This window comes from Lathamus discolor, chromosome Z (genome assembly GCF_037157495.1).
Source record: "Lathamus discolor isolate bLatDis1 chromosome Z, bLatDis1.hap1, whole genome shotgun sequence".
NCBI classification, from domain to species: domain Eukaryota; kingdom Metazoa; phylum Chordata; class Aves; order Psittaciformes; family Psittacidae; genus Lathamus; species Lathamus discolor.
In genome coordinates, this window is record NC_088909.1 from 87161577 (window position 1) to 87175003 (window position 13427).

At 41.4% G+C, this 13427-nt stretch overlaps 2 protein-coding genes across 2 annotated transcripts; both read right to left on the minus strand.

Moving 5' to 3' along the window:
• Positions 1-579: 579 nt before the first annotated feature.
• On the minus strand, positions 580-5697 carry KGD4 (alpha-ketoglutarate dehydrogenase subunit 4). The gene is made up of 4 exons (XM_065661120.1): positions 5599-5697; positions 4741-4804; positions 1966-2153; positions 580-737 (listed from the first exon to the last, which is right to left on the minus strand). Exons 1-4 carry the CDS (start codon positions 5635-5637, stop codon positions 720-722), a joined length of 309 nt encoding a protein of 102 aa, XP_065517192.1. The 5' UTR covers positions 5638-5697; the 3' UTR covers positions 580-719.
• A 437-nt stretch (positions 5698-6134) lies between these two features.
• CENPH (centromere protein H) lies at positions 6135-13049 on the minus strand. The gene is made up of 9 exons (XM_065661119.1): positions 12914-13049; positions 12757-12812; positions 12087-12135; positions 11515-11589; positions 10799-10855; positions 9883-9946; positions 9548-9599; positions 8243-8403; positions 6135-6655 (listed from the first exon to the last, which is right to left on the minus strand). The coding sequence occupies exons 1-9, from the start codon at positions 13003-13005 to the stop codon at positions 6572-6574; spliced, it is 690 nt and encodes a 229-aa protein (XP_065517191.1). The 5' UTR covers positions 13006-13049; the 3' UTR covers positions 6135-6571.
• Positions 13050-13427: the final 378 nt, after the last annotated feature.

Genomic DNA, 13427 nt, shown 5'->3' on the forward strand with positions numbered 1-13427 from the left:
ACTCGGTGGATAAAGAACTGGCTGGACGGCCACACACAAAGAGTTGTGGTCAATGGCTTGATGTCCAGCTGGAGACCGGTAATGAGTAGTGTCCCTCAGGGATCGGTGTTGGGACCGGTCTTGTTTAACATCTTCATCACTGACATGGACAGTGGGATTGAGTGCGCCCTCAGCAAGTTTGCCGATGACACCAAGCTGTGCGGTTCGGTTGATACGCTGGAGGGAAAGGATGCCATCCAGAGGGACCTCAACACGCTTGTAAGGTGGGCTGATACCAACCTTATGAAGTTCAACCACAACAAGTGGGTTGTGAGTGCTCCATCCCTGGCAGTGTTCAAGGCCAGGTTGGATGAAGCCTTGTGTGGGATGGTTTAGTGTGAGGTGTCCCTGCCCATGGCAGGGGGGTTGGAACCAGATGATCTTGAGGTCCTTTCCCACCCTAACTATTCTATGATTCTATGATTCTAAGTGTGCAAATGGCTGATTAGGAAACATTTTAACGGTGTGGACATCAAGTATACTCAAGGCTAGTTAGCCATCAACAGAAAGCCCTCCTCAATCACAGATTAATACCATGTATTGTGTCAGCCTTCTCGCCTGCCATATGAGAGTTTATTAAAGCTATTGGTATACAATCATTTTTAATCTTAAAGGAAATGTCTTTATTGTGAATATAACACTTCACTCTCCAACAGTGGCTTGTGAACTATCTTCCATACTTATTCTGGACCTCCACGCTGTAAAAGAAAAGCAAAAGCTCAATATATGCCACTAAAATAAAGGGAAATGGAGGTAAAATCTTTTACACTGTTACAGCTTAACACACAGTGTTCTAGTTTTAACTTCTGGTGTACACATCTCTATAAGAACACATGCAGAGTGTCAAATACCTGCGTCTACTGCTAACCGCTCATTTTTTCTCAGGGGAGGATACAAAAAGACCAGCACATGCAACCTACAGTTACAGCTGCATCCACTTCTCTGAAGAAACCTATCTTTGACTCGCTTTAGAAAGGCCTGGCTATCACAGCAGTAATAAACGTAACTTTTCAAACTATTTTACAAAGTAAAATTATTCCAAAGTAAAACCAAAGCCAAAGTCAGCCATTACAATCCTTATGAGAAATCAGAAAGGTATTCCATTCATATTTTCAAAAAGAAATTATTTTATGATCTATCTCACTGTTAGAAAATTTATGCTAGAGGTCAAGGAGTGTATTACTATGGGAAGCAACTAATTTCTAATTATCATACTCTACCCACAAACACATAGGAAAACTGATTTAACCTACTACCATGATTACACTGAAGGCGTCTTTACCATTTAACAAAGCTATGGCAAGCTGCTTCTCACATCAAACTCACAACCATCTCACAATTTTTTCATATTTTGTGCATGCTCCCTTTTTAAGCATCAATGTTTGCAGTTACAGAACTGTTACAGAGCAGGTTTTCTTGCCTTTCATGTACGATACCTTATTTGCAAATATTGCAGAAAATATCCACATCAAGTTTAATGAAATGCTTCCACTACTAGAAATACAAGAGTTAACTAACAAATAACTTATAAAAAATAGTTTGAGAAGTATTCTGGACTTAAAGCCTTCACTGGCTGAAGTATGGACTCCTGTCCTCCCATTCAGCACATTCAAATTACACACAAAACAGCTGCCACAAAAAAGCTGCAGTGAGGGTGATTAATGCAGGCTGCTACTATCACCAGGTATCTGCATGTCTGTTTTATATCTGTATTCCTCTACTCAGCAATATACAAGCTAGTGACTAGTGAAAATCGGGTACCTTCAGTACTAAGAATTTGCAGGTTGGGTATTGTGCATCAAAGCCATGAAACCTCAGAGCACACACACAAAGAATTATGAGGTAGTAAAATATCTGAAACTTTGAGAAAGGTGCAGAAGGAACCTACATACATACAGACAACACACACTAATAAATGAAACTTACTTGAATATAGCCAATCTCTTCATCTGTCATAAGTTTCCTTCTGTATTTCTGAGGTAAGGTTCTTACTAATTCATAAGTGTCTGGTGTACCTTGTACTCTACTAACAGACGGTGGTGCTCTGCCCCCTAGAGACTCCTGTGCTTTTGACGCATGAACAGATGGCACACTTGCTGGTGAGGATTCCTGTACTGAAACCCAGATTGCAAAACCATTTACAAAAATGTAACAACACTGTAAAATTAATTAATGGGCAGCAAATAACCAGTTATTAACAGTTACCTTCATTGTAACAAATACTTAAAAGATTTAGACATTCTGCTTCTCACAGCATGTTTTTATTTTTGTTATATGTATCAAGAGCATAGTGAAAAAATTCTGACAGTAGGAGAAAGCATATTCAAGTGGCAGAAATACTGATTCAGGAATAGAAGATAAATCAGCATATATCCTAACATGCTTCTTCACTGGGAAGCTGTACTTAGAAAAAAACCCAAAGTGTGTGGAGGCAATTAGGTAGAAAGATAACCAAGATCCACTGAGATGATGCTTTTTGTTTACTGCGACTGTAAAGTCAGATGACTGAAATAGAGAGTTATGAACTTTATCTTTCTGTAAAAAAGATGAAGCTCACAACTACAACATGCAATGCAGTGTTGTACCCATTTCTAACATTATAAAATGGCATCCTATCAAATTTTGTTAATGATGTGCAGAATGACCACCAAATACCAGGTATCGACAATCAGTGTTAATGAATGCAGAGACCAAGGAGTACATAAAGTACTGCACAGGTGAGGGCTAGGAGCCAGGCTTAGGGAATTCACATTAAAGTTGTCCTAATTTTGAGGATAGGAGAAGAGATAATAAAGGGGCAGCACTATCCAAGTCAGCACCAGAAACCTTACGTCTGTCCCACCATGGTTGATTGTAACACAGAAATATACCCCACCTCACAGGATGGAGTCTCACAGCAGTATGCTCACTTCGTAAACACCCAGAGCACTATATGTAAGGTTAAAAGACCCGATAAAGTAGAAAGCTTCCGTGGAAGTTCCTCTCAGTACTCCTGAAAAATGAGCCAGACAAATGCAACATCTAAACAGCTGGGAGGGTGGGCCTATATAACTATATGCAGCATCAAAACTAGGTGAGTCAGAGAATGCAAGGAGTTAAAATACCACAGTGCTGCCTGCCTCAGTCCTTCCTATCTCTAACAAGGCCAGTGAGGACACAAGAAAGAAGACAGTTTTAGCCATAGTGGGTTCGAGTCAAGGGCAGGACTGGGGCATCAAACACCTGTGGCTATGTGATTGAACCACTACTGGTTTAAAATAAAGATAAAAATAAAAAAAAGTCACCCCTGAGAGGCATATTCAGAAGTTCTCTGTCAGAGGACTGTATCTGAAAGTCCCAAGTTGATCAGGTGGCTGAGGAACAACGGAAGGTCCCAGAAAGCATGGCGGATGAGAGCCCATCAAGAGCATACTTTGAACAGGGGCAAAACATTTTTGTTTCAAGAAATAATACACCTTATATAAGAAAAAAACCCAAGAAACAGTTTCTCCAAATTTTTTCCACACACCACAAAAATGTCTAGAGATTTGCCAAGGATTTTCCTCTATTGTATGTTTCAGTGAAGTGCAGCTGGAGTACATGCATTAGCCAATTAAAAACAGAGGACAAGTCTCAAAAGTACCAGACATAACACTGCTGTTGTTTTAGCTCAGACACAGTCACTACTACATCTTCCCCTTCTCTGTTTGAGGTCATCTTGTTGCAGGAGTAACACAGTAACAATTTGGTTGGCCTTTCAAGCACCCAGGCCCTAAAAGTTCGTTCTCTATCTGCAAAGCTCTGTTTGGCTATGTAGAAGCAACAGCCTGGTACACTGAAATGCAGTTATCGTTACAGCATTCAAGCAAAATGAGGTAGACTGCAATTTACCAGTGAGATGACAGAACATGGTTAAGGTAGAAAAGTCTAACGTACTTAAAAGACATAGCCACAAAACTCTTCTGATGCAGACATAAACAGGAGGTAAGCAACGCATTGTCAAGCCCCTTGAGACAGCAGTTCATTGGCATGAAAGGTGATGTATTTGGCTGAACTGTACACAACATACAGAATTCTGACAAAGCTATTGCAGAAAACAGTTCCTGGAGCGTATTGATGCGCACTGTAGGTATTTTGGAATGTTAATGAATAAACTAAAGCTAAGTCACAAATGTGATAATGCTGTGGCAAGTATTGTGGTGTGGTACCATTTATACAGAAGTGAGAATATTGAAACAGAGCTCCTTCAGATGTCTCCTATTTTAGTTTAAAATGCTTTGCTGACTGAAAAGGAGTATTAAACCAAATTATCACTCATGTAACTTTGATGTTTAAATATAACAGTAATTAGAATCCTGTAAGTATCAACACACACGTAGGTATAAAAAATAATGTCAAAGATTGCAATTATTTTTTTTTTCCTCAGCATTAATTAATAGCACAAGGAAATACTTTTTAAAATGTATGGCTATAATCACAGTTTTAAATACTGCAGACAGCATGCACCCCAACTAGAAAAGATGAGGAAATGCAACATAATTTCTGCAAATACAAACTGACTTAGGCATAATCATTTCAGGCAAATACTAGTATTTGGAAAAATGGGATTCTTCCTGAATCTGCCTTAATCAATTGTTTGCCAATTCTTAAATAAAACAGTTAATGGGAAAAAAAAAGAAAAAAAAAAGTGGTGCAGATCAGATCTACAGTTGAAATACTTACTTTTAGGTCTGGGACCACTCAATCTGTCAGGGAACTTAATTAATGGAGTATGTGGCTTTACTACCTAGAACAAGGCAAGGTATGGGAGAAACAACAAGAGTAAAATATATTTCTAGACACACATTACCTCCACAATAGTAAACTGGCACATACAATGTATTAAACAACCCCTTCTATCCTGCTGCTTTCTGCACCACCACTGATACACTTACTACCTATTTAAATTCTGCATTTACCCCAGGAGAAGTGTCAATTTTAAAGGTATTCCTCCACCTTAATATCCAGAGCAGGAACAACCGTTCTCTTCCTTTTCCCACTGCAGCCTGTATGTGTGTGTGTGCGTGCAAAAACTGATACCGCGGCCACACAAATTCGAACTTTTAAGCACATGGTCTAACTAGCTGAGCTCTGCCTGTATGTTTGTTCAGATGGCTGGACGAAACTGTCTTATCTCCATAAAAAAAACACCAACCACCTATAAATTGTAAAGCTTGTAGCCGAAGCCACACTGCTCATTCTTAAAACGTCTTCTCAAGAACACTCTACGTCTCACCTTCACCTTGAAGAAGGATGGGTTAGAAAGGAGCTGCCGGCTAGCCCCCTCGCCTCCCGCACACCGCAGCAGGCGGGGCCGGCCGCTCCACAGCAGCCTTCGGTAACGCAACCCAGCACCCACAGCTAGCGGGCCCGGCCGCGCGTCTCTCCCGCCGCCCCAAGGACACCAGCCTCCCTGAGACTCCTCAGGCGCCGGCCGCCCCAGGCCTCGGGACAACACACGAAACGAGACCCGCCGCAGAGCGGAGCCGGGCTCCCGCTCCCAACCACCCCTGCACGGACCCCGTTAGCGAGCGCGGCTACCTGAACGACCCTGGCGGCGGCCGCCATCTTACTGCCCATGACGACCCCTCGCCACCGCGCCGCGCCCCGCCTCCGGCGTCTGAAGAGCAGAGCCGGGCCCCGCCCACAGCGGCTGAGGCTCCGCCCACAGTCGGCCTGTGCCCAGGCGTACGCGGGTGCGCGGGCGCAGGCCTGTGCCCGAGTATAAATCAAAACTGATTTCACAGCGTTGACAAAACCAGCATGTTTTCTGCGTTGGATGAGAACACGTTCCGCCCATCCTCCGAAAACTTAAAAATATACTTACAAAGTTAAAAGCGACAGTCTTTTAGCACTACATGCTATGATGTGCTCAGTTTGTCAAGCATAAAACAAAGATGTGGGTTATTCAGTGAAAAAGTCAATTTAAAATAGCGCTCAGCACGAAGTCATCCCTTTGCCTGCAGTTTGCCTAGCATTCACATGTTTTGCTGTGTGGGATGGCAGGCACGGATTGTGTCCAACGCTGGAAACTGGGCTGTAACTAAGCAGCACATAGCACAGTCACAAGTGGTTGCTGCGAGCAGAAAATGTTCATTGTAAAATTGAGCATACATAAAAATTTAAACACATACATTGAAACTTTAATAATGAAAAAAGGAAAATAAACCCCGAAGATCTGACTTCATCTTCCAGTTTGGACTTTACACAGGGCTTCTGTTAAGCTGAATTTTACCTAAAACCTTGAAACGTATCAATTCTTCTTTTTAACTTGGGAGAGTATAGCTATGAATGGTCTTTTCAGATAGTTTCCTCAGCCATGGTTCCTGGTCAAACATTTGCTGTATACCAGGAACTAAATTTCACTTCAAGGAGTTGTGTGACTACATTCTCAGTCCCTTCAGTGAACAGACAACTCCGGAAAGGCTAAATTGTGTTTTCATAATGTGTAATTATCAAATCTGGCAGATTGAGTATGAAATATATGAAAAAATTAAAGACCACCTCTCCCAACTCAGACTTTTTTTTCAAGCTGTAGAACAACTGCCTTTAAAGATGGATCTTCGGCCCAGTTAACTCTGCTTCCAATTATGATGCACTGTAAGAAAGGAAGATTGGTTAAAAAAAAAAAAAAAATAAAAGCCACGAAAAATGATTATTCCCACTATATTCTCTCAAAATCTATTTGGTTTATAATTTTTAATTTGGAAGCCCTTTAAGTTCACAATAGTATTTGAAGTAGGTGGGATGGGGCAAAGAGGACAAGTAATTTAGGTCCTATTGCCAATGCATAGGTAAAAAAATACGTGGTGCTTTGAACTCCCCAGAGGCGCTTGCGCACTAGCCCTAATTTAAACATAGGAATTTAGAGGATTTGTTTTTTAACACATAAAGTTTGCCTCAAACATAAGATACCACAGCTGACATTCTCGCCCTGCCATTCTGGACTGAAAAAGGGAATTATTAAAGTTAACCAATAAAAGATTTGCTCTACTTATGGTTCGGAAGACCTCAGGAATACAAAACCAGGAGATCTAATCTAAACCCCACTAAAATGTTTAATTTCTTGTTCTCAGTATGAGATGTAGCCTTGTTATCAATGCAAGCTAGTAGTAGACAGCATGCAACACAAAACCATGAGACTTGCTTTTCTGTCTTTGAAATTCTTCTGATCATCCAAGTTCACAGCATGATTACATCCTGTCTTTACCTGCAGCCCCCAACTATGTCCTCTCTCTTCCCCATTTTAAATTTTTTAAATAAACTTTGCGCATGCTTAACTGGGATTTCATAATCTGTTTGCAGATAAACTCAGTTGCATCGCAGTTACGATTTACTGTGTAAATTCAGTGTGCCTCCCATCTTTGTACTTAGGTCACTAATCCATGTGGCTAGGCAAAGGAAGTCAGGACAAGTCACACAGTGAGAGGCAGAGTTCCTGACTGCAGCACAGCATACGTGACCTTTAGTAAAGTGCCCCTCTGAGCACAGGATGCTCCAGGAGGCCCCTCCACCCTATACCAAACTATGAGCTTTTCTTCCTCACTTTGTATGTTTTCACAGTCCAGATGACCTGCCAGCCAGCTATATGGATTCAGGCTAGTCTGCAGCATCTGATACCAAAAGGGTAACCAAAAAACACCACAGAAAGCTATGGGAAATGGGCCATGGGTGCAGGCTAAGGCTTTCACAAGGCTGCAGTGGGCAACACAGAGAAAGCACATGTGGTCAGAAGGGCAGAGTGCGGAGCAGCAGCCTGTCTCAGTGGTATCATGGGATTAAGACCTACTACTTATTTTTCCTAACCATGAGATAGGGGAACTGATTTGGGGGGGGTGTAGGGGTAACTTTTGACTTTCAGTATAAGGAAATACAGCCACTGCTTTAACAGCCATTCTTTGAGAAAATGCATTGTTTTTATACCTTTAAGGGAATAAAAGAGTAAGACAGCCTGATAGCCTGTCTTGAAATTCCATAATTATAAAAAAAAAAAAAAATCTTGACAATTTCATGCTTGCAACCTTTAAAGCAATAAAGTTTTCCTTTCATATAGCAGTTTCTCCATTACTATTGTTAAAATCATTAGAAAACAGAATGTTGCCCAAAGTTACATTTACTGGACACTATATTATTGTAACTGTAATGCAAAACTGCACTCTGGCTTTTAAAAGCTGAAATACCTTACCTGCAATACATTTTGAATTACTGAAGTTATCTTTCTCTCTTTCTGGTAGGCAGTATGCATCTCCTCCAGCATTTTTACCTCCCCAGTTGTCTGTTTCTCCTTTAGTTTGTTCATCATGTCACGGATTTGCATTAGTTTCTGTGTTCCGACTTTTTTTAGAACTTTTTCCGTTATGAGGAAAATGAAGTGTTAAAGAGTAGTAAGGTGATCCGCAGAAGTACAGATCTACTTTTTATCTCACGAGACATCTAAGGCACTCCCACTGCAATAATACCCTTAACTTCATGCTCCATCCCTTCCCCCAGTATATATCAAGATATTCCTTTCACACAAGAGGCAACATGCCCTGTGGGTACCTGGTATCAAAGTAGATCAATTGTTTCCCTGGCTGCTAGCAAACCAGAAAGTACTTTGTACACTGTCTCTTATTTTCATCAGATGCGGACTGTAATTTGAATATCTGTTCTACATCTCACCTCCAGTTGTCACAATTTTCATAGTCAGATGTTTAAGATCTTTCCCCCTTTTTCATATTTGACTGAAAACAAATTCTAGAGTTGTACAAGAGGTACGTGTACCACATCAGTGAATATTACTAGTGTTCTGTAGGAAGCCAGGCTAAAACGTAAGACTGAATAAAGCTATTTAGAGGCAGTTCATACATTGAAAGAATGCTGACACAGCGTTCCTCCCCTTATTTCTGAAGATATTAGGCATGTTCACTTTTTCTAAGAAGACGGACACCTCCATTATTTTCATTACTGTCAACATACACACCACTTTGCATGCATGAAACACAATACCTGTTAAAACTGTTGGCAAACCTGGTCATATGACAGTAGGTATAGTCAAGAAAACAGATTCCAAAGATTGACTGCATCTAAATTTGACCCACTCTAACAAGCCTACTGAATACCAACTTATGTACAAAGGTTCTTTGCAAGTAAATCCCACATCCCCTATTCTGCAAACATTTCATAAAGGTGCAATCTGCCAAAAAAAGGTACTTTAGATACTGCTTTAAATTACTCAATGATGTGCAATTTTCTGGGGAGCTTACACTAATAATAAAACACCACCACATTCTTTGAGAATCTTTTTGTGTCTCCCATTCTAATGGTCAGTCTCATGCTCAAGTAGACAACACAGCAGCTCATTTTTGCAGTACTTCCTACTCTTTTCAGAAGTTTTATAACCGTGTTGAGAGTCTGGCAGTTACTTTAGATGTAAATTAATACTGATACAAGAACCTTAAAACATGAACTGTACATTCAAACATAAAGTCAGTATAGCTAACATGCTTACAAAGTCTTTGCTTTTGAATGTCAGCCACTTTCTGTTCCTTTTCACGTGCTTGCTGGAAAAAGAGGAAAAAAAAGTATTTCTTAGACTCCTGGTTCCAAAATATTTTGAAAAATGCTAACTCCAATTACAAAAGCAGTTAAGGGCAGCTCTAGAAACAGACTTTCTTACATACTCTCAAGTAATAATTTCAGTAATTTTAACACCAGTAGGCACTGCAACTTTTGGGCCACGCATTTAGCTTCAAAGGACTTGTGAAATCTTAATACTTTCAAATTGTGTTTGTGCCCATCATGTTCACCTGAACAACTGCAATAGCAGCTATGACTGCCACTTACCTGCTGATATGCAGCTACTGCCTGGCTGAGCCTTACTATGTCTTGCACAGTTTCCAGCATCAGTCTAAGGAAGGAACACAGTTGCATACATTAAGAGTATTAATGAGTCAACAGCATACATGTTTTAATCAAGGCTATTTGGATTAAACAAAAAAAATCCCCAACCTCTCCCTCCCCCAAACTGCATTTTTTTTAACAGTAATTATACTAAGTGTTGTTGTAAGAGCCAAACAGCCTCCTTATTTTCCCTCAGTTTCTCAGTTTCAGTTAAGTCTGTCTAACATTTCAAAACACAGAGCTTGAAAGGCATCACAGAAGCCTAGCCACTTGAGAATGGCTAATTGAAGCTCCTGAATTCTGGCATGGGGCAGGGACATCATGACAAGGCAATGTTTTCAGCTGCATTTCTGACAGAAGTTAAATTTCTCATATTACGCTTCAGATGTGTGCACCTGTTAATATTGGGCAGGAAATTAAAAGCTGATTCTAAACATGTTCAAAATTTTCTGCCCTTTTTCAAGGACATTAAACTTCTACACAACAAATGAATGAAGGCAGGAAAGCAGCACCAAGGCCCTGTTATGAGCTTGTAATATGTGCTCAGCTATTATAAATGCAGGTAACTCATGTATTAAAGGCAAAAAACTCTTAACTACAAACAGTTCTCACTAGTGAATAAAAAATTATGATCTCTGTAATCAAAGATTGGTTAGCTCAGATGTAAATCCACCCTGGGTATAACAGTTCTGATCATGCAGATTCCAGCCAGAAGGTGGACGGTATATCATTCAGTCAGAACTAGAAGAAAGAAGCTTGCTTTTTAAAAAAGGTACAATGCAGTAATGTAGAAATGTGTCAGAGAAAACTGTGTAAAGACCATTCCTTTCCAGCCATCCTTTTCCCAAGAACACCTTACTGTGAGTCATTATCATTTTGCTTCATTTTGTCTCTCAGGGCAGCCATAACCTGTATCCTGCACAGCATGGGGAAAAAACAAAGCTGATGAGAACTGACATGAAACTGGGAGAAACAGACTGAGACAAGTTACAAAATATATTTCCTAGGTTCCATTTATAGCTACTTTAATATTGGAATTACACATATAAAATTCTCAGTACCTTTTAAATATTATGCCTCTTAAATAAAGGGGCTTAACCCTCAGGACAAAAAAAGGTGAGTCTATGATTACTTGTGAGTGGCAACTCCCTTCTCTCTTGCAAACACACCAAGAAACCATTAATCCCAGAATCTGTGGAAGGTAAACTGGGCAAAGGTGGGAATTGAAATGAACAGCCATGCAACACAGGAGATACGTAACATTTATCCTATCAACTACCTTTTCATAAGCATTTGTAAAATGCAGCCAAGAAATATATTTACTGATTCATACAGTCAGACTTTCACAGTTTTGCAGAAACCTTTGAGTTTACACATTTCAACTTGATTCTTCCTTCCTCCCCTCTCCCCCCAGTATCTCCAATTGCATTCCTACTGGTTCAATGTTATTAAAATCACTCATGTTTGTACCACACCCTATATCACTTTGAAATCATTTTAATCAGAATTACATATATGTGCCTGTGGTGTATGCACAAACAGAAAACTTCCAAACAAACAGGAAGAAAATTCTACCTTTGCAAGGCTAATGTCTTGCTCCAGAAAGAGGCCTTTTCATTCTCAATGTCTTTTTTATAATCTTCTATAACACTGAAGGAGAAAAAAAAAAAAAAAACAACAAAACAAACCACAACCCAAAACTAAACACACACACACACACATCCCAAGAAAACAGAATCCTAAATACTGTGAAGATATAAAAAAAAAAAAAAAATTTAAAATCAGTGTCACAACTTTAACTTGCTCTCTAAGTGTCTAAGAATCTTTTTCCTGTAAACCACAAATTATTAAGGCTAGGAGTATTTTAGCATGCTCAACTTATATTAGTGAACTCTAGCCATCTGCAAACAGCACTGCAAATTTAGAAGCCACATCAGATGCAAAACTACATCAGCAGACTGAGCAAAACATTTCTTCCCCCATACTTTCCCATAATTTCCTTTATTTCCACCAGACTTCTGCAAAGTAATGATGGTTAATCCAGAGATTTACAATACAGCAGTAGCTAGCGAGAACCTCCAAACTCAGTCTTAGCCCTTCTCTTAATTTAAAATACATCAAAAGTTTTAAGTTATCCAATGACATACATCTGCACAGACTTTTCCTTGCCAGTGTGATGAGAGTCAGCTGCTTTACCTGTAAAGAAAGAATGTCATTAACAAAAAAGGCACAACAGAGACTTTTAAATGCAATCTACAGAGCATAAAGCAGCCTGATAACTGTATTAACAAAGTATTTCTTAAATCTCCCTCCACACCTTATCATCTCTTCCACTATTAGTGAGCTGTATGGCAGAAATTACTAGGCTTTACTATATTTCCATTAGGGCTTTTTAGACATGCCAAAGCTGGCTGGCAGCACTACTCTATCTATGCAGCCTGGCTGGTTCAGTGGAAGAAGATACAGGCAACGGAAACACGATGGGAACAAGAAAAACCGCCTTAAATCAATATTGCTGCCAAGCCCTTAGGCACACTTAAATAATCATCGCTTGTCTGAGTGTCAGAGGAGCCGAAAGTGAGTGGAAACCAAAGGGGAGAAAGAGTAGTGGGCAATAACCGGACGGCAGCTTTATAAGCATTCAAACATGTCCCCAGCAGCTGTCTAGAAATTGAAGTCAGATATTCCGCCAAGAAAAACATTTTATTGTTGTAACGAACACTTTTGATAACTTCGAAACATTTACGTCTATCACAACGTTACGTCCAGGGAGGGCAGAGGGTGTTGCTGGAGGGAGCCAGCGCAGGATAAACTCACCGGCGCCAGCTGCAGCACTGCACTCCAAGAGCTGCTGCTTCATCTGGCTCTTCAGGCTGCAGCAGAAGCACAATGGTCAGGCCCCGCGCCGCGGCCCCGAGCAGCAGGCACCAAAGGGGCCCCGCAGCAGCAGCAGCACCAGGCCCCCAGCACTGACCGAAGCAAGAAGAGCACGTCCACCGCGCCTATGGCCTGCTCCCCGTCCTCCGGCGGCTGCTGCTTCTCTGCCGCCAGCTGCACCGCCGCCATGACTGCCCAGCATAAACGGCCCGCGCTCCGTTCAAGATGCGCGGGCACCCAGCAGCCCGCGCGCGGCGGGGCGGGCCGAGGGAGGGAGCGTGCTGCCCCCTGGGGGCTGCTTCGGTAGAACTGGAGCCCCGCAGCGGAGCCGCACGCAAATGGCGTGGGCGCCGGCAAAGAGCAGGTTAACAGCCTCGGTCCCGTTTTCTCCCTCGGGAAGCTACACGCAGTGAACATAAGTATACTGCAGTAAGTAAGTACTGCGGGAACAGAGCTGCGCTGCCACTCCATTACTGCAGGCGCCACGCCAGGCATGCGCCTCTGCAGCCGCGGCAGGGCTCACCCACCCCAACGCTGTTCGCAGCCTCCTCCGCAAGGCCTCAGCGGTAGGCGCGAGTTACCTGTACGACGCAAAAAAAAAAAGACTCACA

What these genes read in the sequence shown, in the direction of transcription:
- KGD4 (XM_065661120.1), bottom strand. Translation starts at nt 5,637, where the DNA reads ATGGGCAGTAAGATGGCGGCCGCCGCCAGGGTCGTTCAG. An exon ending in CCGCCGCCAGGGTCGTTCAG is followed by an intron (nt 4,805 to 5,598) that starts GTAGCCGCGCTC and finishes GCCTTGTTCTAG; the next exon opens with GTAGTAAAGCCACATACTCC. An exon ending in GAGTGGTCCCAGACCTAAAA is followed by an intron (nt 2,154 to 4,740) that starts GTAAGTATTTCA and finishes TCTGGGTTTCAG; the next exon opens with TACAGGAATCCTCACCAGCA.
- CENPH (XM_065661119.1), bottom strand. Translation starts at nt 13,005, where the DNA reads ATGGCGGCGGTGCAGCTGGCGGCAGAGAAGCAGCAGCCGCCGGAGGAC. An exon ending in CAAAATGATAATGACTCACA is followed by an intron (nt 9,947 to 10,798) that starts GTAAGGTGTTCT and finishes TTCCTTCCTTAG; the next exon opens with ACTGATGCTGGAAACTGTGC. An exon ending in CATTCAAAAGCAAAGACTTT is followed by an intron (nt 8,404 to 9,547) that starts GTAAGCATGTTA and finishes TAACGGAAAAAG; the next exon opens with TTCTAAAAAAAGTCGGAACA.